General features: G+C 34.4%; 2 protein-coding genes across 3 annotated transcripts; both read left to right on the top strand.

Annotated features, from left to right (window-relative positions):
• Positions 1 to 1,467: 1,467 nt before the first annotated feature.
• Positions 1,468 to 8,127, top strand: LOC106710053 (tropomyosin-1). 2 transcript variants are annotated; one of them, XR_006756429.1, is made up of 8 exons: positions 1,468 to 1,562; positions 4,506 to 4,675; positions 4,986 to 5,245; positions 5,442 to 5,559; positions 5,846 to 5,947; positions 6,275 to 6,452; positions 6,929 to 7,537; positions 8,017 to 8,044. XR_006756429.1 is itself a non-coding variant. In XM_014502026.2 (7 exons), the coding sequence occupies exons 2-7, from the start codon at positions 4,562 to 4,564 to the stop codon at positions 8,097 to 8,099; spliced, it is 855 nt and encodes a 284-aa protein (XP_014357512.1). In that variant the 5' UTR covers positions 1,468 to 1,562; positions 4,506 to 4,561; the 3' UTR covers positions 8,100 to 8,127. The 2 variants fall into 2 exon arrangements, 1 of the variants encoding a protein (XP_014357512.1); XM_014502026.2 differs by lacking the exon at positions 6,929 to 7,537 and having other exon boundaries at positions 8,017 to 8,127.
• Positions 8,128 to 8,420: 293 nt separating this feature from the next.
• Positions 8,421 to 18,976, top strand: LOC106710018. Its single transcript, XM_045682993.1, has 6 exons — positions 8,421 to 8,737; positions 16,523 to 16,648; positions 16,856 to 17,049; positions 17,445 to 17,599; positions 18,289 to 18,346; positions 18,578 to 18,976. The coding sequence occupies exons 1-6, from the start codon at positions 8,686 to 8,688 to the stop codon at positions 18,974 to 18,976; spliced, it is 984 nt and encodes a 327-aa protein (XP_045538949.1). The 5' UTR covers positions 8,421 to 8,685.
• Positions 18,977 to 25,593: the final 6,617 nt, after the last annotated feature.

Here is a 25,593-nt window from a genome sequence, read left to right as displayed (position 1 = left end):
GTGGTCTCAGCCTTCTTCTGTTACACCAGACCACGCTACTTTTTTTCTACTTCCTTATAGGCGTGAGTTATATTGTAACTATAATATAACATCTTATTTTGAACAATGTAATTTCACATAAGGGAAGTCCTTTACTCCTTAAATACAGTTCTCACTATTTAAGGAGCCAAGGCAACATTGAATTTTGTAAACTTAGTGTGCAATAATAAAGATTTTCATTTCATTTTTCATTTTCATATTTTAAAATTGAGGAGTCGCATTACCACAATTGTATAAAACTATTAGCTCATGTATCTAACGTGAAACACCGAAAATTTGAAAATAACGTCGTGGAACTATCGAAACAAATACTTTTTTCTTAAAAAACTAGATGACTTGTAATAGTAGGGGAGCCCACGAGGCTAAATGGGGATTTACTCGAGCATCGTAGAGACCTATTGGGATGCAAAGCTTAGATGATAAGAAGAAAAAAATGTTATATGATATATACCTTTACATCAGTGGGGGAAGCGGCTATAGATTTTTAAAAATGTAAAAAAAAAATTTTTTTATCGAGCGCGTCAGATATTCTAAGGGAGTGTTAAGTGCACCAAAAAAAGCTCTTATTCACTAATCTGACGATTTCGATGGGACGCAAACTCGCGGTCATTTTTATAATGTGCAAAAAAATTCGCCATTTTGAAATACTCAAGCGCGTCAGATTAAGATATATATGGTTTATCTTTATGTTCTAAACGTACTGTCTCATAATCTGATTTGACAAAAAAAAATTAGAAAAACGGTTCGGCCTTATACATGGGCCCCATGTTTTGTGGAGGTACTTAACCGGGTACAAGGTATCCCCCTGTATATTAATCTGCCGTGCTTTAGGAAATCCCGAAATCCCCGCTTGGGCTCCCCTACTATAAGCTAGAAACAGCTAACAATGATTAGATGATATTTTGCAGACTGTTGATTGATCAATTCCCAGCTTGTAATGAAACCAAGTACCTATTAATAGTAGACAGTAACAAATTTGATTTTTGGTGTTGCTTGTCTTCAATGATGACTCCGTCAACGTGATATCGGGTCCAATTGTTCTGAAAAGTTTACTCTATTCTTAAAATGGAATCAACCGTTGGAAAAAAAATCCTTAGAACCCCGTCTATAAAGAAGTTTCATTTAAAAAAGAACTGCTTGTTGATATTGATACTGAACATCTTACAATGTGAGACGTCAAATTAGTTATGTTCAGACTCCATAATAGGTCATGATGTGCTAAAAATGCTGCGTTAAATTAGCTTACATTCCACTCTACTCTAGGTCATACTTTGCTAGAAATGCAATGGTCGTCTGAGGTTTGCTTAAGTCTGTATCCATCTATCGATTTCTAACTTGATCATTCATGAGAAAGCTGCAAGAATAGTTGCGCTTGCGCGGGTGCGAGCGTGACAACGGGAGTTCTTGCCACCCGTCGCGCTGATCCAAGTCCTGGATTTTTGGCACCGAAAATAGTCTGGCGGCGCGCGGAGAGAACGCGAGGGCGCAGTGCGTGTCGCTCCGCCGTGTGAACAGCTCGTGAGGTGAGTCCCGCAGCCCGCCGCCTCCAGCCTGGATACTCGCATCGGATAACCTCAACTTTTCCCTTCAGCGACAAGTGACCCTCGGTTGTGACGTGTGGTATCCAAACTGGTAGCGTCTTACGGTGTGCTCGCTTAAAAGTGTGGGTATTTTAGTGCTAAAGAAAATTCCAGTGATAAAAGTTCAGGTGCTAAGTTTTTCTACGATGTGACTCGGATTTCAGCGCGCGCGCGACCTCGCTGAAAATAGTGTTGCCCGCCCGCGCGGCTGTTTCCCGCAGCCCCCGCACGCCCCGCGCTTGCCATGTAACCTATTTGCGGCATGTCGGAAGGAAAAAAAAGTATTTATTTAACGGCGTGAAGAAATTACCTAAATTTAATTTAGAACGCTGGCGAATATATTATGGAATGAGCGCCTTTACGATATTTTGGGACCAGTTAAAACATCGCCGACGTCAGCAACAGATAATATAACGCATACCAAACATAGATCGTAGCGGATTCGAATGTTTCTTACATCATCGTAGAAATTAATACACTTTTTTAATTCTTTCATAATGTTATAAGTAACCTTTGATCTGAATTTAAAGATTTAACATTATTTCAAATTATATTTCCGAAAATGTAGTACACCAGACCAGACATAATGTTAATGAAACATTTTTCTATTAATTTCTATCGATTTATTGTCTATTTTTGTTACATTATTATTATTAAAGACAATGAAACTTAATCAAAACTTGCAGCTATTTAATTTTAAAGTTAATTTTAAAAGATATATATGTATGTATGCATGCTTGCTTAGATTAACAAAAAACGATAACTTTGTAAATATCTTGTCACAAAAACGTCATGAAAGCGCATTGGTATTATGATAAAAAATATGCCATTTAAACTACAGACAAACATGAAATCGATGCCTTGTCTGATGGTCATGGATACGTTCTTTTTAATTCTAGTACGCGAAAACACTGGCCGAAGATAAAATAAAATCCTGAGCGTTAATTCCAGTGTACATTTGACCTACACGTAGCCTCCCTTCAAGAGCTTAGACATTACGCTAGATTGCAACTTAAACCGGGTATTAAACTGCATGAATTAAAGAATCGACAATGTTAAACAAACGCTAACCCATCTTAAGTTTTAATATTTGAAGAAAATCTTACTTTTTCCCGAGAATCGCGCAAATGTCTGGATTTAATTAGCATTTTACTGTAGTCAACTTTGACAACAGGTGATTGAATAGTGGCGAGAGATATTTTGGCAGGATATCAAACATTTATCTCGAACTAACAATTTGGGACGGGAGTAGAGAGCTAACACTTAATAAAATGCATTTATAATGTTTAGATCGAAATTTTATTATATGACCTATATTAAGGTTTTAAATTGATTGATTCAAATTTAATTTACTTTTAATATTTGTAAAAATACGTAATCGCCGGTAAGTTTTTTTAACTTTAAAATTTGTCAGTTGGGATCCTTGTTATTTTGAATAATTGAATCCAGTGATGCAATAAATTCTATGGTATTAAAAGTGAATCAAAGATATTTTACAAAGTTCACAGATATAATATAATAAAATATAGAACAATAAAACGCCAGTACTTTTGTGAAAAAATGACCATTATTTGCATGTTGTTGATTTATAAAATTTCTACGTAAAAATAAGACAAAGTAAAATCAATGAAAATACAATTTGTAAAATAATTTAATTTATATAATTTGTAAATAAAATAAACATGGAAAAATAATCTAGCATCTATTATATTTATCACAATATCGGTTTCAGTTTAGCAGCAGTTGTTAGGTTAGTTTGCGCGGGAGCGTGTGTTATTTTTGTGAACGTTATAGGCAACGTTTGAGAACTGGCCAGAAATACCGCCGCGTCATATCTTCTGGCATTTATTTTTGCAATCGCTCCTCCCTCGTTAAAATACGCCGGATTATAAAAAATATCTTGTTTGTAAGCTATAAAATTTTTACGTAGCAAAGAAAAATAATATTTCTTTTGGAAATATCCTTACTTATGCTTAAATTACTAATAGTACTTACAAAGTGCTAAGTCAAAGCGTGGTTAGTCAGAAAGACTTTTTTTAACAATAAACATAAATGAAGGGTTCAATGATACGACCCAATTTAGTATATATTAGTGTTTTTCTTACCGTTGGCTTCCACTACCAAAACACAAATACAAAACATTGTTATTACTCTCAATGACTCAATTTAGCCATTTAGTTTAGCTGTGTATATATAATGTTGATGTAAATGGATAAATTCTACCTACAATTTTAAGTTCCGCTTTCTAAATATTTGCCAAAAATAAAAAAAAGTTTTTAGTAAAAATAATTATTAAACTAAATAATGATCGATACTAACCAAAATGTGGCATATGTCAGGTGTTTCTAATATAAAATAATGAACTTCACCTTTCGATCGTAGAGTAAAATATAACCTCACTTTATAGGGGGGAGTAAATCGGGTCGCAAGATATAAAGTCTTTTATATAGGTTACTATTTAATACCACGAGAATTAACTCATCGCTAGTTAATGCAGCCCTGCGTTTGCTGTATTGGATTGAAGCCAAGCGTGTAATATGAATTGTTCTGTTAGAAACGATTATTTTTAAACTGTTATAAACAAATTATTGGATATGTAATTTGAAACTACTTAGAAAGATAGGTGCTTTCTAGTTTTGAAATCAAACCGTAGCTTACGTACTTAGGTTGGGAATTTTATGATCCAAGATGGTTACGACAAGTTTTGAAATGTTTACTTTCAACAAACACTGATTTTGTTATTTTTAATGTTTTCGTTAAGTTGACATAACATAAATTTGCACTCGGATCAGAAGCATAGGTTAAGAAATTAATTTGATAACGTTCCTGCCAATGAATAGCCAATTTTTCAATCAATTTGAAGTTTAGTAATTGTGTTGTTTTCAGGCCAGTAGCTGGCGTATATTTCATCAGGACCGTAAAGACAAAACAAATCCGCCACCATGGACGCGATCAAGAAGAAGATGCAGGCGATGAAGCTGGAGAAGGACAACGCCATGGACAAGGCGGACACCTGCGAACAGCAGGCCAGGGATGCCAACCTTCGCGCAGAGAAGGTGACGTCACAACGTGCCATACAACAGTCTTACTACACTCACGTTACTAACGCAGTTGTTTAGTACGAGAAAATATAAAATTGCTAAGTAACCTTTAAAGTATTCTGTGGTAATGTTACTAAGTCAGCTTACTTATTGGTAAATAAAATATTTTCGAAGAGAAGCATAGCTTAAAAACTTATGTTTATCATTTGCAAATTACGATGTGTAATCTAAGTTAAAGTAAAAAGAACAGTACGAAATATTTTGTAAATTGTAAGCGCAGAAATTGTTATTATCACAAATAATTAAAAAACAAATTATCCTATAGGTAAACGAGGAAGTCCGTGAGCTCCAGAAGAAGCTGGCCCAGGTAGAGGAGGACCTGATCCTGAACAAGAACAAGCTGGAGCAGGCGAATAAGGACCTGGAGGAGAAGGAGAAGCAGCTGGCCGCCACTGAGGCGGAGGTTGCCTCGCTCAACAGGAAGGTGCAGCAGATTGAGGAGGACCTCGAGAAATCTGAAGAGCGCTCCGGCACCGCGCAGCAGAAGCTGCTCGAGGCACAGCAGTCTGCTGACGAGAACAACCGGTAACAGCTGCGCACAACACAATTTTTACTTATTTAGTCTCTTATACATTTTTACCTATTTTGTAACAGGAGTTGCAACCTAATTTCAATTTGAACCTAAAAATAATATTTAGCCTTAAGTCTAAATGAGATTTACCAAAGAACAAAGTTTTTTTTTAATTCTGTAGTACTTATCCTTATAAATTTGTGTGTGCAGTATGTGCAAGGTATTGGAGAACAGGTCGCAGCAGGACGAGGAGCGCATGGACCAGCTCACAAACCAACTTAAGGAGGCGCGTCTGCTCGCTGAGGACGCTGACGGCAAGTCTGACGAGGTTAGATACTTCGATACATAATAGCTAACTGGTACAGTGTCATTTTATGTTCTTTTCTAAAATGGGGAAGAAGATGAAGGATAGGTAATGTGGTGGGGTAGGGTACATGTATGAAAGGAATATATCCTTATCTTTTTCGTCCTCTCTTCTGTCCATTAAAGGCAACGCATCTACGACCATGGCATTTTGCAGGTGCCTATGTGCAACTGTCACTTCGCTATAGCGAAATCAGATGACTTAATTGACAGTAAGATTAATTTGACTAACTTGTTTTTAATTTATGAAGGTGTCCCGCAAGCTGGCATTCGTTGAAGACGAGCTGGAAGTAGCTGAGGACCGCGTCAAGTCCGGTGACGCTAAGATCTCAGAACTTGAGGAGGAATTAAAGGTTTGTACTCTACTTGGTCTTTATCAAATTTATATCGAGAAACTAGTATTTATCATTGATACCACAAATTAGGAAAATTACAAATGAAGCTCACTTTAGATTGAGGTTGATATTCCTGTGAATAAAAGTTGTAACACTAATTTTATAGCTGTCATAATGCAAAATACGATATAGTCTCTCGACATTAATAGTTCTTATAATTTCTTTAACGTATTGGTAACCTTTTTTCAATTAAGTCATAATTACATTACAGCGATCTTTAGTGCAAACTAATAGTTATTCCTTCCAAATATTTCTTATACCAAATCTTTGAGTACTATCCGACAGGTCGTAGGTAACTCCCTTAAATCACTGGAAGTATCAGAAGAAAAGGCCAACCAGCGTGTAGAAGAATTCAAGAAACAGCTGAAGACCCTCACCTCGAAGCTCAAGGAAGCAGAAGCACGCGCCGAATACGCAGAGAAGACCGTCAAGAAGCTACAGAAGGAAGTCGACAGGCTCGAAGGTATGCCGTCGCTAAAAATCGATCCATCCGTTGAAAAGGGTTACATCTCTTATCCCTTAAGACATGTAACCCTTTTCGTCTGATGACGTAATATGCTTTATAAATTTTCTAAAATTACTCTTTTAAAAGCTAAAGTCTTTTTAACATCTAATTAAAATAATTAACTGTTTTTATTTATTTTTAAAATGAAAAAATCTTGAATGTTTTTGATGTTACACTTTTAAATGTTTTTTTACTTTCTTTTTGTAGTTTACTAATTTTTTTTACGAACTAAAATCAATGACATTCAAGAGATTTTAATTATCATTATAAATAAAATTAAAAAACAATTTAAATTTATTCTGTTTAAAAATTCTAATTGAAAACGTATCCAAGAACCTAGTCATTCTATCCATAATAACTTTGTTTATCATATTTAGGGTTTCGCAGTTTCGCAGCACTAATTCTCTTCGCATTTATTTATCGCAATTTTACAGACATGTTGTTCAACGAAAAGGAGAAATACAAGGCGATATGCGATGACTTGGACGGCACATTCGCCGAGCTCACAGGATACTAACGACCCTTTAGCACTTAGTTTAAGACATCGTTACTAACTTAATAGGATTACAACCTTTTTGTTATCCTCATATACAAAAATACATCTACCCAAAGATATTGCATACTTCCAGATATGTTATCTGTGCCACGAAAGTTACACGTTATATCGCGTAATTTCGTGCACTTCCGAAAAATTGTTTCCCGTAGTTAAAAATTTCGTGCCCGTAATTTAACATAACTGATACGTAAATTTGTGTATTATTTTGAATATTTTTGTGTACGATATCTGAAAGTATGTAAATTTATAATCAAAACCAGTTTCCAATTTATATTTAGGTAGAAATTTCTCTTTCAATAATGCAAATAATTTTCTATCTCACACTAACATATTAACTCCTGTGCTGATATTTAGGGGATTTGTCGACTTTTTGGTCAATACTCTGACGGTCCTTTAGAAATCGCTTAGTATAGGAGTCCTTGCTTTTTTTGTTTGTTATTAACATGTCTTATGCTTACCGCTACCGTGGTGGACCAATTCTTCCAAGGTATATAATATTTTTTATCTAATATATACATTATAAACAAGATTATTTTAAAAATATTAATAGCTTAGCATTAAAAGTATAATAAAAAAATATCTGAAGTTTAATATGTTTTATTAAATTAAAATATTAATAACTATCATTAATTTTGTAATTGATAATTTTAAAAAAGTGAGGTTATAATTCGTAATAAGATCATACCATTCTATTTTATGTCTTCAAATAACATTATTTCTAGAATATTTCCATGGTAAAGTTTACATTTCTTTGTCTATAACTAATTTATTTAAAGCATTTTTTACTTTTATTAATATTAATCTATGTTTTATTTTTTTAGGTTATGTATTTTAGATTTGTAGTTTAGTTATTAGAGTATATATTTCTAATATGTATCGATAGCATAGTTTCATAATTTAACGACATAAGAAAAAATATAAACATATTTGAACGTAATTTTAATAAACATGTAATTATTTCTTCAGACGAGTTGGGCATCAACAAGGATCGTTACAAGAGCTTGGCCGACGAAATGGACTCCACCTTCGCCGAGCTGGCCGGATATTAAACATCGCACTCCACGCACAAACAAACATTCACACAAACATACAAACGAGTACACAAGTCGCCGTGCTACTTACATCTAAAATACCTTCTACACGTGATGTAATATTTATTAATATTTTATGTAAATTTATTTACGATTTTCAATAAAAAAAATAATTTATAATAAAACCGTTACAATCATTTCTTTCATTTAAACCACTTTACTTAGGGAATATCTTTATTTGGAAGCAACATCTTTGCTACATAATCTATGGGTTTTCTATATCTAACCAGTATGTCAATATCTATGGTGTCTTAAAAGACGTTGGGTATAAGAATATTGTCTACTGTCAAATGTCAAATGACGTCTTTCCGTACTTGACGCAGGCTCAGAAAAGGCTGTTTACCGCGCATGCGTGTTATATGTGTACCGCGCATGCGTGTACCTTCCAATCTCAAACCTTAATCGATAGTGCAGTAGCCATCGTAGTGACAACAGCTCACATTACCTTTGACTATTTGAGAAAATAGGATTTTTCATATACCAGTCGGTCGGAAAATTATTCAAAGTGTCGGTTTCTAGTAGCGTATTGCCCGGGGCTATAACCATGAAGATATTAATGCCGCATGATGGTCCAGACATCGCACCAATCGAATCATGTAAGTATAATGTTTATGGAATATTTTTTCTTCATAATGAATCCGAATTCTTAATTTGAATTTGATTATTTTAATCCAGTATTTAATTTATACACTCTATTTTGTCTTTGTTTTAACATATTTCGTCTATTTAGTTGACGAGTTAAATGCGCAATTACGTTGTTTAACTTAAAACAATTTTTATTACTTTTGTGTTAAAATTACCAGTTTTTATAATTACCAGTTACTTTATGATTTATCAAAATCTTTTCTATTAAAATATCTTCTTAAAATTCATACAGACGATAGGAAAAGAAAAATTGACTATTGCATTATATTTCGGATCCACAATCATAGTTAAAACATTGCTTAGTTCGAGAAAATGCTTAAAAGATGTTACTAAGAATGTTTCATAATCGTTGATGTTTTAAAGAAAAATGATTGTGCATCTTTTTTATATTAAGAAAAATAATGATGTTTAATAAGCATTCTATTGATTTATGAATCACATTTTATTACGCATTTTAATTAACCTACCTGACATAGCCATTTTGTTGGCAATAATAGAAAACATTCCTGTCGCCGTCCTCTGTCGGTGTTCAATATCAAAGCCTTACTTATCGGGCTTCCAGTTACACAATACGTGATACGGATAACTTTAGCTTTTGTATTACGACGTACATTGTTTGAAAAATATATGATAGAAAATGTCGCTACGATATTTTATATATATAAGTCAACTTGACTTGCTAGAATATCAGTACCCTAAAATAGGGTAAATAGAAGTTACAGGTGAATAGACACAAAACTAGAAATAGTTTTACGCCATAATATTGAATAATTTATTATTACTAATCGTTCGTTACGGAAACCAATATCCCCGTATAAATATATCGTCATCCCTGTCATTACAGACATTGACATGTTTTATACAGAGATTTTGGTCTCAAAAAGCAACCATAAATCAACAGTGTCTTGTAGTTTAAGGCAATCTGACTGTCTGAAATGAACTGAAATCAACAATAAAAACGCTTTCATCTAGACTTTCTAATTAATTGGTAACTAAACTATTGTTAGGGAGTATAGAGGTTAAACCAATACTAAAGGTTTTGTTAGGACCGTAAAGTTTATACGACTTACTCGTATATGCTGGTATACGTGGCGTAGTAAAAATGCTATTGTTTCATTCCTCTTACCTCTAGAAGGCACCAGACTTCGCTAATGATTTCCGCTTTAAATATTAACTGCTCTCGGCTTCAACACTACCCAGCTCTGAACATAATTAAAGCGTCCTACGTAACTCCCACTGATTCAATTCTCTCATCAAATAATTGGCTATTTCCTAACTCAATACAGTTTCTGCTCTTTATAAACAAACTATACTGAAATATATATTAATTATATATGATTGAATTAATTCAATGAACGATTATATTAGTATGATAATTTGTAAGGACGACAAAAAATGGTAAAGGGGTATGTTTGAGGTTTGATAACTTTTTCTCAGCTTCAAATTATTTACAAGCTTCTGGTCCATTTACCAATATAGCTAATTTTATTAAGTTATGATAGAAAAATAATTGTTAAAAATTATGGGCATTACCATAAAGAAACTTAGTGTTTCAAATACATTTTAACTTAAACATACGTCAACCCATTTATACCGTGACTAGCGCCCGGTGTGGATTTTTAACAAACCATGTTTATTGAAACATTATGCGTAGGCTTGCGAAATGTGATCTTAACCAATAAATAATGATGAACTCATATCGAAAGCATTGTGGATATACATATTTATGGTGAAATATATTACTGCTTTGACGTCAATAATATCAACGACGGTCAAAGGGTTAAAACACGTGTTTAACTAAACAGTGTCTAACATTATTTTATTGAATAATACAGTAATTTTTTTATGGATTCAATGAAACCAAATATGTGGCCAATTATCCCATTTACTTTATTTTCTGATTTTAGAAAAAGCTATTAGAAATTTTGACTATGAATACAGTCCAGGAATTTTACTCTTAAAATTTTAATAGTAAAACTAACACAATAGATAAAACATTTAAATATAAATCTTGTTCCATTTTCGCTATTACGAAATGCTTTTAACTTACTTAAATGCTTTTAACTGACTTATCTTCATTTATTCGGAAAGTGCGCTCAGATATTTATCTTAAAAGCAGTAAAATTTAATGGCGTCCTTGCCCTTCATAGTCTGAACCTACGTAGCTTTAAAATTAACATCGATTTTAAGTCTATTTTCTCTCTATTGGTAAATTGAAGTTGAAACAAAAGACAAGCGTGACATTACTGTCAAATGTTTTATAAGATTACAATTAACTCGTTATTGATAATTGAATATATAAGCTACTAGCTGTCGCCCGCGTCTCCGTATGCGCGGAATTAAAAAAAAAAACATATTAAGTAGCTTATGTGTTTTTCCAGATTATGAGATGATGATGATGATTCCAGATGCAAAATTTCATCGAGATCCGTTGAGCCGTTCTGTAGATACCTTCAAATAAACATCCATATATCCATCCATCCATCCAGGACGGATTCCATCTATTTAAACATTCGCACACCCAGAAATTAAATAAAGACTAAATAATCTATTAGTACGAATTTCAATTTAATACGGTATTCTTTATAATCACTAAAATTACAAAACTCAATCGATCGTAATGTAATTCGTAACTGTGTGTTATTTGTTGTAGTTAAAAATATCATATTTTAGACGACGAATACGAAGAAGTCTTATTTCAATTCTTTTATCATGATTTTTTATTTCAATACTAAGAAATCAAATCGTTAGTATTAATACATACATACATAAGAAAGGTTTTTACAATATGTATTAACAAAATATAAGTCATCAAATAAACAAGGTCGACAAAATCCAACTCGTTTCGTTCCTAAAGGTAATAATATTGTTTGTTTTACGAGGTTGTTCGAGCTTCGTTTGTTGTTTGTGTATGTACGCTACTATCATAAAAACTGTTTCAAATTGAAGCAAAGAAAAATATTGTAAAATTAACTTTAACAATAGCATCGTTACGAATTACAAGTGTGTTACAAGATTTTTTTTTTAATTTGTTTAAATTGAAACAATGTAAGTAGGGTTGGCTACAGGCTGGCTGTAAAAATTACGACAAAACATTAACGTTAATAATACCTTGTGCCCTGAACCTATTTGAGTGTGTTAAGACCTAGGTGATGATGATGTTTAAATTGAGAGAATATTTCTTACCGTGTGTTTCCACTCCTGAAATACTTGTATAATAACATGTTGTCATCGTTCTCATACTCATAGAAAACAACAGAGATATGTTTGCACAGATGTAATCGAAGAGGAATCTTCGGCTTAGTATTTTATCGACTTTGCTGAATAAAGCTCTCGCTATAAGAACTTTTTTAATAAGAAATCTGATAGATTAAATTTCGAATGATGTTAAATGAAAAGGGTCAACTGAAATATTATTTCCATGGATTTAATTTATTTCATTTCAGTATCCTCTGACTTCGTTTGACCTTAAATATTTCATTATGAATAAGGTTTCATAAAAAAGTTTAAGTTTCGTTAAAAAAAAAAATACACGCTCAAACATTTTTTTATAAAACCTTTTACAATGCTTACAACTTACAAAATTCATAAGAATATATATTTATATTATAATATACTAAGTAATAAGACTTTTCTTAAAGGTACTTGGATATGAATCTTTCTTTCAGATTTCGAGTTTGATAATTCTATATTATAAAAAAGATTTCAATGCAGAATTAAAGTTTTGCTTAGTAACTTAATACATCTGAGATGAAACTTGTATTAAAATTATGTATAAGGTTGTCCCTTTGTAAGGAAAATCGGATCTAATGGACCGTGTAACTACAAAACGACTCTTAAGGCGGCAATTATAGACAGTCTTATTATTATTAATATATACATTTTCTAAGGTTTTTGAGTTACGTAAAATGTAACCTTTTGAATACGTAATAAAATTATATTAAATTGAAGCAATATGTTAACTTTGCTGCGTAGTTAGACGTCATTACTCGTTATGTACTGTGGAGGGCGTAGAGCTTCTACGTCGTAGCACGGTTACGGATCGAGGCTTGTTTGTGGGAAATGAATCTCTGAAACATCTAAATTTTTTATTTATAAAAACCTAGAGTTTTATCATATTTCAGTATTTTGTATTTTAGGTAAAATATTTGTTTTCAATTAATTTTGTTTTCTATTAATTAATATTAAGTAATGATTACCACATTTAATCTGATGATGATTAAAAAAAATAATAATGGAAGAAAACAATAGTTAGAACACAGTTTATTATCGATATATATCGTGGATCTGGCAGCGACCCAGCATAGTCTGGGCTCGTCCGGAACGTAAACGCGAAATATACAGCTTGACCCATTTGAAAAATTTTATGCTCAACCGAATGGAATACGTTTGTATCAAAGGCGTTTAAAATTAAAATGGACAATTTATATTTAAACGATACTTAATATCGCTTGTGAAACGATCGATACATTAATGATAAAAATAACAACGAAAAAGAATACAAAAAAAATTAAAAACAACTGAAAGTAACGTTAATTTTCTTGACAGTTTAAATATCTGAATGTTTAAAATTCTTTTTAAAATTTTTATCCTAGAAAACGTCACATAGCTAAATAAATTGAACAATTTAATAGACAAGAAAACTTTAAATAATACAGAACAGACCTAAAGCTTTCTTAGCCGTTATTTAAAAAAATACTCCTTGTATTCTGTAATAATGATATTTTGAGCACATCTTCAGTCTCGAGGTGAATTGAGTCAAGTAAACCGGGTCTTATTGAAGGACGTACTTCATGACACGAGGGCAAACTAAACGAGATAAAGCGTTATTGACACTTATCGCTTTATACAACCCAGTTGTTTGATAAAAACGTAATCATCGTAATGGTTATTTTGAATTTTTAGTTTGTATGCGAATAATTAACACCATTTAATATATAACTTTTTAATAACTTTTTAAATGCCAGCGATTCTGTTCGCTCGGAATTAAAAACAAAACTTAACTAGTGCCTATGTGTTATTCCAGACTATGATATACATCTATGCCAAATTCCATCCATATCCGTTGAGCCATTTTGGAGGTACCTTCAAACAAACATCCACCCATCCATTCATCCACACATACGTATCTATATATATAAAAGAAAATCGTGTTAGTTACACTATTTATAACTCAAGAACGGCTGAATCGATTTGACTGAAAATTTGTGGGCAGGTAGCTTAGAACTAGGAAACGGACATAGGATAATTTTTACCCTGTTTTCTATTTTTTATTCCGCACGGACGGAGTCGCACTTAAAAGCTAGTTTATAATATTAAATAATATTGATTTACTTAAATTAACTTGGTATAAGAGTATATTTACAGGCATTTTTTTTCTCCGCTTTCTACGAATTCTTTTTAATGTTAACTAATAGAAACGATATAACGCTTCGGACGAATTTAGAATTATCAATTAAGTTTTAATTAAATCCTTAACTTTCCTTTACTACGCAATTACGTTTAGTTAATATCAAGGTGAAGTTATATAAATAGGTTAATTTAAATTTAATTGCAATTTATTAAAATTTAAAATGTTCTACGATATGATTGTATACATATTATATAGCAAGTAATAACTATACTTTACTCTACCTTGTATTGTTTACCTTTTCCCGTACTCAGAGTCTCCTTGTACTTCTCTTGTCTTCTACTATTTACGTTCTCTGTTTTTTCAAAGATAATGACAAGGATGACAATATATTTTATACACAGAACTTGGTCTCAGAAACCAACGGTTACTCGAGTATTATTAAGATATACGCTTAATTAACAACTCTCTTGAACTTTCTCGATTCTTTTACGCAGTATCTTTGACAACCTTATTTCTAACAGTCCTTTAATACCATCCTTTTGTATAAAATAGTTATGCTTATAACTCTTTCGTAGCGACGTCGCGGTAGATACCAACGCTTTCATGTATGCAAAGTCAACGAACTGTACTTGTATGAACTCAATACTGTTCATCGAAGTTCAATGTTACTATTACTTTACTAATATTATAAATGCGAATGTTTAGATTGCTTGAAGGTATCTACAAAACGGCTCAACGGATCTCTATGAAATTTAGCATAAATGTAGAGCATTTTCTGGAAGAACACATAGGTTTACTGATTAAGTTTTTTTTTATAATCGGTGCGGACGAAGACAACTAATTGTTTATAACAGACAACAAAGTTTATTGAATTTGTAGATATGTGAATTATAGCTTGGAAGCGTTTATGATAAAAGTATTTTGCAGCAAATAATCGAATAACGATTTATGTATAGAAACATATTGTCATTCTTTACGTTGTCTTTGAAAAAGTATTAACAAGTCATAGACGTAATGTGCCAAAAAAAGTGACTTTTTTATTTTTTATCTATGTTAAGAATTAGAAATTTTAATAAAGTATACATTGTTTGTGTTAAGTATTGAACGTTCTCCGTAATAATTTTAAATTAGTAACGTAAGGTAGATTTAATTTAATTTAGGTGATATGGGTACGGACTTAGGTAATATTAGTGTTGTATTTTACCAGGGTCGTATTAATAGCATATACTGAACATTGATAAATGAAGTTTCCCAAATAGACTACGAGTGAAGAAGGTTCTCGAAGATAAATTGAATCTTTACCTAAATAAAATACGAAGCCCACATAGTGAGACGACGCGACGTAGTGATTTATTTACAGTCTCTTGAGGGTATTCGTTATATCTCTTTAAGTTAAAATATTTGACATTAAAGTGAGTGATATTTGGTGCAAAAAACCCAAGTATATCTTAGGATTTATTTATAAAACCTGCCGTATATTTACTAATATTATAAATGCGAATGTTCAGATGGATGGATGTATGGATGGTTGTTAGAAAAGGCTCAACGGATCTCGGTGACATTAGGCATAGATGTAGAACAGTCTTGAAGAACACTTAAGCTACTTAATATGTTTTTTTTAATTCCGCGCGGACGGAATCATGAAAAATGAAGTTTAAACTATATAGGTATATATTTCTGTGGTCGATAGCGTTCATTAATTATTACATAGTTTATTTCTTCCGAAAACTCTGTTAATTCTCTTTTTCTCTACTCAGTTACGGATAAAGTAAAAAATTACTGTTACTTTTGTTATTGAAATTCTATGAAAATCATAAAATCGGCACATAACGAACACAACTAAGAGCGTAGTCTTATTTACATTGACCGTGTTAGGTACATGGTAAACACGTCGTGTTTGCGTTTGCGGTCACAGCGTATTTATTGTCAATCTCGGCGGGGCGTGACATTGACTGTGTGATAGAGGGTAAGCCTATTCTAATATTGAAGCTTGACGGCCTATTGCGAGGTTATTTGAGGGACAATTTATTGCCCCATGAGGTGATTTGTTACAAAACAAAACACTACCTTTATTACTGTTTTAAGGCGAAAGAAAACTTAACCTACATTTTGTTAAACGATGTTTACGGACTAACAGATATTTGTTTGTGCGTTGTCTCATAAACTTTCAGTATCCGTGGTTTTATTTGTCTACATTATATTGGTATTGACTAAATTGGTCCAAGGTACACGGTATACTCGCTATACCATGGCGCGAACTTCACACGCTGAAAAACTAATGTTCTAGCAGGATTTCACTAAAACAATTAAATTTTTAAAGGGTCTATGACACAGTTAAGGAATCTCCGATCTAGATAATAAATTGAATGTTGTTTTTATACAGCGGGCGAGTGGCACAGCCCGGTGTTCTGGGCTGTGGTGGTGTGCGCTGCAGGGCTGCTGGCCGCCATGCTGGCTGCGCTGGCTTGCTGGGTGGCCCGCCGCCGCGCCACCCTCGCACACAAACTAGGTATAGTGACCATTTATTTATACTTATGTAGTCCTAGAAACAAATGATTGCAGCTCTAATAATAGTATTCTGCAGAGACAGTAAATCAAAAAGACTGGCTTCTAGCTCGTTCACTGCTACCTGTAAAATTATAGTATTAAAGCTATACAATTCCACGTACTTGTAGACATATTCTGGTGCTTCGGACTTAACTAAAGTTTACTCCAGGTGGTAAGCGTGGTCCGGACAAGGCGCTGGTGTTCCAGCCGCCACGGCGCGCGACCGCCGTACGCTCGCCCGGCTCCGCAACTCACTACCTGCGCAAGTCGCCCTCACCCACCGCCGCAGCTACGCCAGCTACATCCCCGCCGCAACCGCAGCCGCAGCCGCAACCGCAACCGCAACTGCCGACCACTAAGGAGGTGAGGACTAGGTGGTTGTTATAGCGAGGTCTATGCGAACTTAACTTTCCAGTCTTGATCTTGTAGTATTCTTTATAACCGTCTAGTTTTTCAAAATATTTGTTTAAAACAAGATGACAATGATGTGTAGCAATGAATATCAGTATTGTTTCCATTGCATATTTTTTTATCAACATTTTAGTAGAAAATGTTGCTTTTAATGCAACAGAAGGTTATTTTTAAAAGCTAGACCATTATTATTTCGACGGAGAGTATTTAAAAAAAAAGACAAAAAAGGAAACATTTCTATTAACGCTGGAAAAATATTCTATTCGTGGAGAAATAGGGTTGTATTTTTTGTATAATAGTCTTTGTTATATGATACCAAAGTATGACACATGTATATGTTGTTGCAGTTGTCCCCGGGCGGCTTGTCCCCGCAGACGCCGACCGCGCCCGAGCCGCTCCCGTTGAGCAAGGAGCTCGCCGACGCCGCTGCTACCGAGAAGGTCAAGCCAACTGAACCGGAAAACAATGACGGACGACTTGGAGACTTGCATTTCAAGCTACGGTGAGTACAAACATAACATTATCTCATAAGTAAGTCGTATGGCCACTAAATTTAAAATGCGTCTAAAGTTGAAATAATATTCAACACTTGGATCCCGAACCTTTGAAATGGATATTCAAACTATGTTTAAACCAATATCTACAATGTTTTACTCCTATTTTTTACTTTAACTCAAAATAAATACTAACTGGTGTTTATATTTAGTATTAAATTTGTGAGGATAAATCATTGTTTGAAGAGAACATGCCTAAAATATTTACTATACGATGCGTAATTTAATACCATTTTTGAGATTTTAAATACGTTTCAACGCTTCGGGCATATTTCATAAAAGTGCTTGGAAATTTTAACGCGCTTCTGCGAATAAAACTCGTTTAAAACTCGTCTGCGGTAGAAAGGTTTTAAAATATACTGCCTTGTGCAAGGGATTAATTTATAAAGGATTGATAATAAATGGTAACCCTTTTCGACTACTTCATTTAATCCGTTCTATATGATTTCTCTTTTTTCTGCTCCTGTCTAATAAACAATGTAGTTCAACTACAATACATCTTGAGTTTTGTAGTTATTTAACAAGATTTCATAGCACAAAAATGTGACGATCTCTCAAATACTGTAATGTTCCGTAATCGTGTAAAGCACTTAATATTTAATATAATTAATAATAATAAAACTCAAAATGGATGTAGGCCTGGGTCCCGTGGTACGAAGGAACTACTCCTCATAGATATGACCATCAACCAACAGGTACGTCGAAATAGGAAAAACCTCTGCACTGCCTGGGTCGATTATAAAAAGGCCTATGACTCGGTGCCGCACTCGTGGTTGAGGAGAGTACTAGAGCTATACAAAGTTGATGTAACTCTATGTACTTTCCTCAGTTCATGTATGCGGCAGTGGGTTACTAGACTCTCTTTACCTGGGAGTGCAGCGCCTATTTCGAACGGACTTATAAAGATTGAGCGGGGGATTTTCCAGGGTGACAGCTTGAGTCCGCTGTGGTTCTGCCTGGCCTTGAATCCTTTAAGCACATTGCTAAACGAATCAAGGTTGGGCTTTCAGCTTCGTAGAGGGGGTGAAGTCATATCTCATCTTCTATACATGGATGACCTCAAGCTTTTCGCATCGAAAAAGACCGACCTAGTGGAACTGCTCAAAATAACTGAAAAGTTTAGTAGTTCCATCGGGATGGAGTTTGGTGTCGAAAAGTGTGCGGTCATGTATGTACAGCGGGGGAGAGTTGCAAGCTCTGATGGGCTACAACTCACCGAAATGTCCTTCAGATCCCTCTCCGAAGGTGAGACCTACAAGTACCTTGGTATATCACAGTCGTTGGGTATTGTTGATGAGGATGTAAAACATCTGATAAAAGCATGATTCATTGGCCGCCTGAGAAAAGTCCTAAATAGTCTTCTATCAGGTGGTAACAAGTTTCGCGCTTTTAACAGCTGGGTTATGCCCTCGTTAACTTACTCCTTTGGTATACTAAGGTGGACTCAAACAGAGCTGGATATCTTGGATCGAAGGGTCCGTTGCATGCTGACCACACATCGGATGCATCACCCACGATCGTCGGTTATGAGATTGTATATCCCACGGAAATGTGGTGGCCGAGGCCTCCTCAATGCTAAGGACATGCATAACCGTGAGGTATACAATCTACGGGAGTATTTCCTGAAAATCGATGAGGGGATACATCGAGATGTGGTGTCAGTAGATAAGGGGCTCACCCCGCTCTCTCTTAATAACGAGAACTGGAACAACACCCAGTGTTGAGCACCTCCGAGCGTTTAGATATATGGAAGAGCAAGGAGTTACACGGCAGGTTTTATCGGGCTCTGCATGGGCCTGATGTAGACCTGCCTGCCTCTGTGAACTGGCTACGTTTCGGTAACCTCTTTGGGGAGACCGAGGGCTTTGTCTGTGCAATTATGGACGAAGTTATCAAGACGAACAACTACCGGAAGTACATTATGAGGGACGGCACGCTAGATGTCTGTCGTTTGTGCCACTGCCCCGGCGAGTCCCTCAGACATGTCACTTCCGGTTGTTCTCGCCTTGCTAACTCCGAGTACTTGCACAGACACAACCTAGTAGCCAGAATAATCCATCAACAACTTGCTCTTAAGTATGGTTTAATCGCTTCGGAGGTGCCGTACTACAAATACACACCGGAGCCAGTTCTCGATGATGGTCATATCACGCTCTACTGGGATCGATCAATTATCACGGACAGGACTATTGTAGCCAATAAGCCTGATATCGTGATAATAGATCGATCTGCGAGACGTACGATAATTGTTGACGTAAGTATTCCCCATGACTGTAATCTCGTGAAGGCAGAGACAGACAAGATGTCAAAATATTTGGATCTCGCGCACGAGATTACAGCCATGTGGCATATGGAGTCAACAATTATCGTACCGATAGTGTTGTCCGTGAATGGATTAATCGCGAAGAGCCTCGATCACCACCTAGAGAGGCTCTCGCTCGGTAAGTGGGTGAAGGGCCAGGCACAGAAGGCGGTACTCCTGAGCACGGCACGCATTGTGAGGAGGTTTCTGTCTCTGGAGGCCTAACTGCCGGTAGCTTGGGCCCAAGGCTCCGCTGCCGACGTATCCAGATTTTTTATATTTTTTTTTAATATTGTTTAAGATTTTATTAAGAAAAATATATAAAATTAAACAAGAAATAAATATGTGGAATAATAATAATAATAAAATAATAATAATCTTTAAAAAATCGTAACAAATGTATATTTTGGTAGTGAATTCTTACTTACAAACCTCTTCTTATAAATTCGTACTACAAAAACTTAGTACCAACTGGTGATTTAGTAAAATCTTCCTTCACATTTAAATCCGGGATCAGATATCTGTAGGAATATCAAATAACAGACATCTTTGTGAACGAGATAACGAGTATTGAGGGGCACCTGTTCGCCATCTCTTGTGACGTCACATAATCCAATAGTAGTAAAGTCGATTAGTTCAGTCCCGTCTGTGTCGTCAGTCCGGCGTATACCGAATTACGTAATCATACTGACGGACTAACTGACTAACTATAGATACTTGAATTAGAAAAGTTTATCAAATTCCTTACTAAATGTTAATACGTTTTTTACAAGCATAAACATTACTTTACCTTATCAAAAGAAATCCCTAACTAAAATAGAAAACGGCTAGAACGCTCACGTATATATATCCGGTGTCGGCACCGACTAGTTTCGAGCCCATCGGGGGCCCTCAGGGTGAGTGGGACTGGTATTATTTCGCGAACGCGGCCCGTCGCTCCCTGGTGCCGACACCGGACTTATATACATCAGTGCTTTAGCCATTTCCTATTTTAGTTAATGATAATGTCTTACGAAAGTTTGAATAATTTAAAAGATATCCCTTTAAAGTAAGCCTAAATAGGATTAGGAATGCTGAAAAATTCGTTCAAAAAATATTTTGAGTCAGCACTTTATATGAGTTCAATTGTGTGATTGCGATAAGTCTTGTATCTCTAAAAGAATAAATTCATTGAATACGTCTACGAAGTGTCTACGAAAATGAATATCTACGAAGTGTATCTACGAATAATCTTTTATCATAAAGCTTTAAATATACACAGGGTAGTGGCAGTAAATGGATACAAAATCAATAAATTCGCGATAGGTTCGCCCACATTAGCCAAACATGTTTACAGGGCGGGTCGCTTTTGTAGGAGGAAAGCTTGCAACCCTTGATAACCTAATGTATGATTACTTTGAAATTTGATTTACATACTCTAATTACATAGAACAAATATACACTTAGAGACTATATTTATGGAGTTAACATTTAGACCCATATTTTACGTACATATGTGAATGTGGAAAGTCCGTGATTTCTGCCTACTCTTCTGGATTTGAAAAAAGAACACTCACTTGTCTATGTGTGAGTGGTACCTTGCCTATACACTAACTATATCTTTTTCGTATAATTAAATTGACGTTTACAAAAAAAAAATACTACAAGAAACGTCTGTAAAAAAACCTTATCGTAGACAAAATTCCTGGAAAACCAATTTCGAAAAATAATACAACTTCGCTTCCAAATTAGATTTCGAATAATTAATTTCATCGAAAACACGAGAAAGCTTACAGAATATTGGATTTATCTTAGCAACGGATTTTACTACGCTCTGATTTAATTTCTAACAAATAATTCAATTCTCATTTGAAGATGATAACTAAAAATTTTATATTTATAATAATAATGACGAGAAATATTATACATCATAAATACGAAGTATCTTACAAGAAATAATAATTATTGTTTTCTATAATTTTTATAGGAATCTAGCTGTCGCCCGCGACTCCGTCCGCGCGCAGTTAAAAAATGGAGGGGGGGGGGGTATAAAAAATAGATGTTGGCCGATTCTCAATATGCTCACAAAATTTCATGAGACTTGCTCAAGCTGTTTCGGAGGAGTACGGTGACGAAAACTGTGACACGAGAATTTTATATATTAGATTATATTAAAACCTCTTAGCAAATTGAAATTAATTGCAGTACGTCACGTAGGTTATTATAAACAACGTTGTTTTTCGTCTGGTACTGCTATAGTAGATGAAATCTATTACATTGTATAAAGTAGTTTCAGCGTGTTGCGACTCAAAAGCAGCAATGCTTCTTTAACTAGTTTTACTAACTATAACAAAATCCTAGGGTTCTTTACTTATATTTAAAATTTCAGTAATTTAAATCAAATTGTACACACATATATACCTACCAATATCTGGTTGTATGTTTAAAAAAATTGTAAGCATTTGATACATTGTCGAAATCTGCTATAATATTACACGAGCGAGTTTAATCTAATCAAGTTTATTGCAATTTAATATGAATATCAAATTCAGCTTCAGCTAAATTTATCAGTGACCACGTCGACATGTTAGCGGATATTGTATTATTCAGTCCATTCTAAAATCATTATTTTTGCCAAATAAACGGCAAAATTTACCGTAGATTTCAGAGAACAAAATATCAATGTAAAATATATCGTCATCTCTGTCATTATCTATGATAAAACAGAGATATCAATATGTTTTAAATGGATCTCAGAAACCCACAGTAATTGTGTGTTTTGAAATGCAAATTTCGCGTATTATACATGGCATTAAATCTAGTGGAAATTGCATTACTGACTTTGGAAAAAAAAATAAAAAGGTCTCTAGTAAAGGTTTAAAGTTAGATAAAGTGCCTATCGTGAAGCACAACGCTTATTAGCTTGACTCCAATAGCTTATAATTTACTTAGTAACTAGATTTTTTTCGACATAAGGTACAAAACAAAAGAGTATCTATCTAAAATAAATAACACGATAATTTAGTTGTGAGTGCTTTCTACAAACCATTTGACCTGAATTCTTTGTTTAATATTATAAAAGAATTTCCACGTATACTTCTTATTTTACTTTTTCTTTGTTCATATCTTGAAGTTCTTCGTAGTTTAGTTTAGTTCTTACAATAATGTATATGATCAAAAGTTGTAATAAAGTAATAAGTATGTTTAATGAATTAGTTTTTACTAAAAAATATTATAATCATTTCGTCAAATAAACTGGAAACATATTGTCTAAATACGTATAATAAAATATTGCTCCCAAAAATAACAATAATTGTAAAATATAAAATTAATAATTGCACAAAATTTTATTATTTAGTGCATTTTTTTTATTCGAATCTATGTTTTTTGGTAAAATTTATGTCGATAGCACTTTAAACTAGCTTTGTTAAGATTGTTAACGACAACACAACGCCCATAATTTAGAGGGGCAGGCACAAACCACGATCTTCCATTTGGAGTGGTGGCGTTCGTATTGACAAATTTAAAATTATTAAATTACGAAATAGAGTGGAATGCGTTATGAACTCACGGATTAATATAATCCTGTATATAAAAATATAATTATTTTGCAGTCATACATACTTATGTATATATCCGTATGTTCGAGCTTAAGAGCCCACACATACTACGTAATACGCTTTTAGTATGCGGAAAAATGTTATATTTTCATTGAATATTAAATTAGATGTCACATTGTCGAGAGTTTTACTCGGCTTATAATGAAATTGAATTACGTGCGAATAGGAACATGATTCCTATTATAGTGAAAGGTAACAAAATGAGTGTATAATTAGATTTATTTTCCTGTGTTTCCACAGCCAAAATACTCGTATTGACACATAGTGATATCCCTTTTATTCTCCTTTAAAAAACTGAGACAGCAATCAATTTTTGCATGGCTTTATCCGCACTGGAAAATCGCGGTGGAAGCTTATCCTATTTTGGAGAAGGCTCTCAACAACTTGAATGATTTCAAAGATTATTATCATTTGATTAGTATATGAAATATCATAGAGAAGTCAGTGTTTTCTTTCATGTAGTTTTTTAAATAGTTTCACTATTTTCTAATTGAATAAAATGTCTATAAGGTTGGTAAAGGGAGGTCACAATGGGCGGCGTGTCAGGTGACCCACTTCCTTGTCTTTGTGAGGCTATTAATGCTGAAATCGCTAAGTGTTATGTTTGACGTAACAAGGAAATGCTTTTTTGTTTCGGATGAGATGAACAGTATATTAAGGTTTAGGCGGATAGAACATCAAATATTGTTTATTATTTTAATGTAAATTAAATGTAGGATAAATCCGTAGGTCATTTATTGTTCATACGTAATAGATTAATCTGTTTAACTGTAAGTTTTACTGTCAAAACACTTTTATTAAAAACAAAAAGTCATTCTTCTCAGTCTTTTAAAAAAAATAGAGACAACAGTATGTCTATATAAATATAAGTGTTCCATCCATGGAGTACCACGGCTAGAAGTCCAATTATAGCAATTACAGTTAAACCTGGATAAGCGAGACTCCCATTGGACTGCGATATTTTTATCACTAACCTAAGTTTATCGCTTATGGAGGTCTTCCGTCGGTACTAGAAAATACTCTCGCTTAAAGAGATTTGTCACCTATTCAGTTTTGACTGTATAATGCTAATATTAAACAAGTGAACATATATTTTTAGCTAGTTCATAATTATGTACTCTTTGTTATAGGTATGAGAAAGAGAAGAGTGCTCTGGTAGTGTCTGTGGTGTCGTGCCAAGGGCTGCCGGGCCGCGAGCCCGCCGGACCCGACCCGTACGTCAAGCTGCAACTTCTGCCCGATAAACAGCACAAGGTCAAGACAAGGTAATCCCACAAACCTTCAAATTACTGACTATGTTAATTTGCCCACTAACCTAAGGTAACAATAGATACTCACACAAAGACATAAGGGAAATCAAAATATTATGGGTCAAAAGCCACATTGGTATCACTGGTAACGAGACTGCAGATTCCTTGGCCAACTCAGCAGCCACATTACATAGAAGCCCCGATTATGCCTACTTCCCTCTATTATACGTCAAGCAAGAAATACGTCTACGTCATCGACAGTCTTGGGAGACTAGATATCAAAGCGCGCCTCAGGGGAGTCAGACACGTGCTTTGCTCTCCACCTTAGACAGTGTAGTCAAACTATGGTCTGCTACTAAGATTTCTTTCCAATTCACGCAATACCTTACAGGACACGAAATCTAACCTAACAGCTTTGTTTAACCTAACGGTTGTAGATGGAATCGGTATCGGTAGATAGAGCGGTAAGTAATACGATCCAACATAAACAGAGACAATTCTTCGAAAACGCTGGTCTATCTATATCCTATAATTATTACCTATTGGATAAAGCTACTCTCTCACTTGCAGGGTGGTCCGCAAGACTCGCTGCCCGGTGTACGACGAGGACTTCACGTTCTACGGCCTGGCGCCGCATCAGCTCGCTGCCATCACACTGCATTTCGTCGTCCTCAGCTTTGACAGGTACAAACACAATTTGACAACTGAAAGCTAACGCTCTTGTTTCTTCTGAAACTTTATTACTTATCGTTTTGTATATATTTTTTTCGAGGAGCTAAAGGAAGGATAAT

This window comes from Papilio machaon, chromosome 20, assembly GCF_912999745.1.
Source record: "Papilio machaon chromosome 20, ilPapMach1.1, whole genome shotgun sequence".
Classification (NCBI taxonomy): Eukaryota; Metazoa; Arthropoda; class Insecta; order Lepidoptera; family Papilionidae; genus Papilio; species Papilio machaon.
Note: the sequence above shows the minus strand (reverse complement) of the source record. Positions and strands in the feature narration are given on the sequence as shown.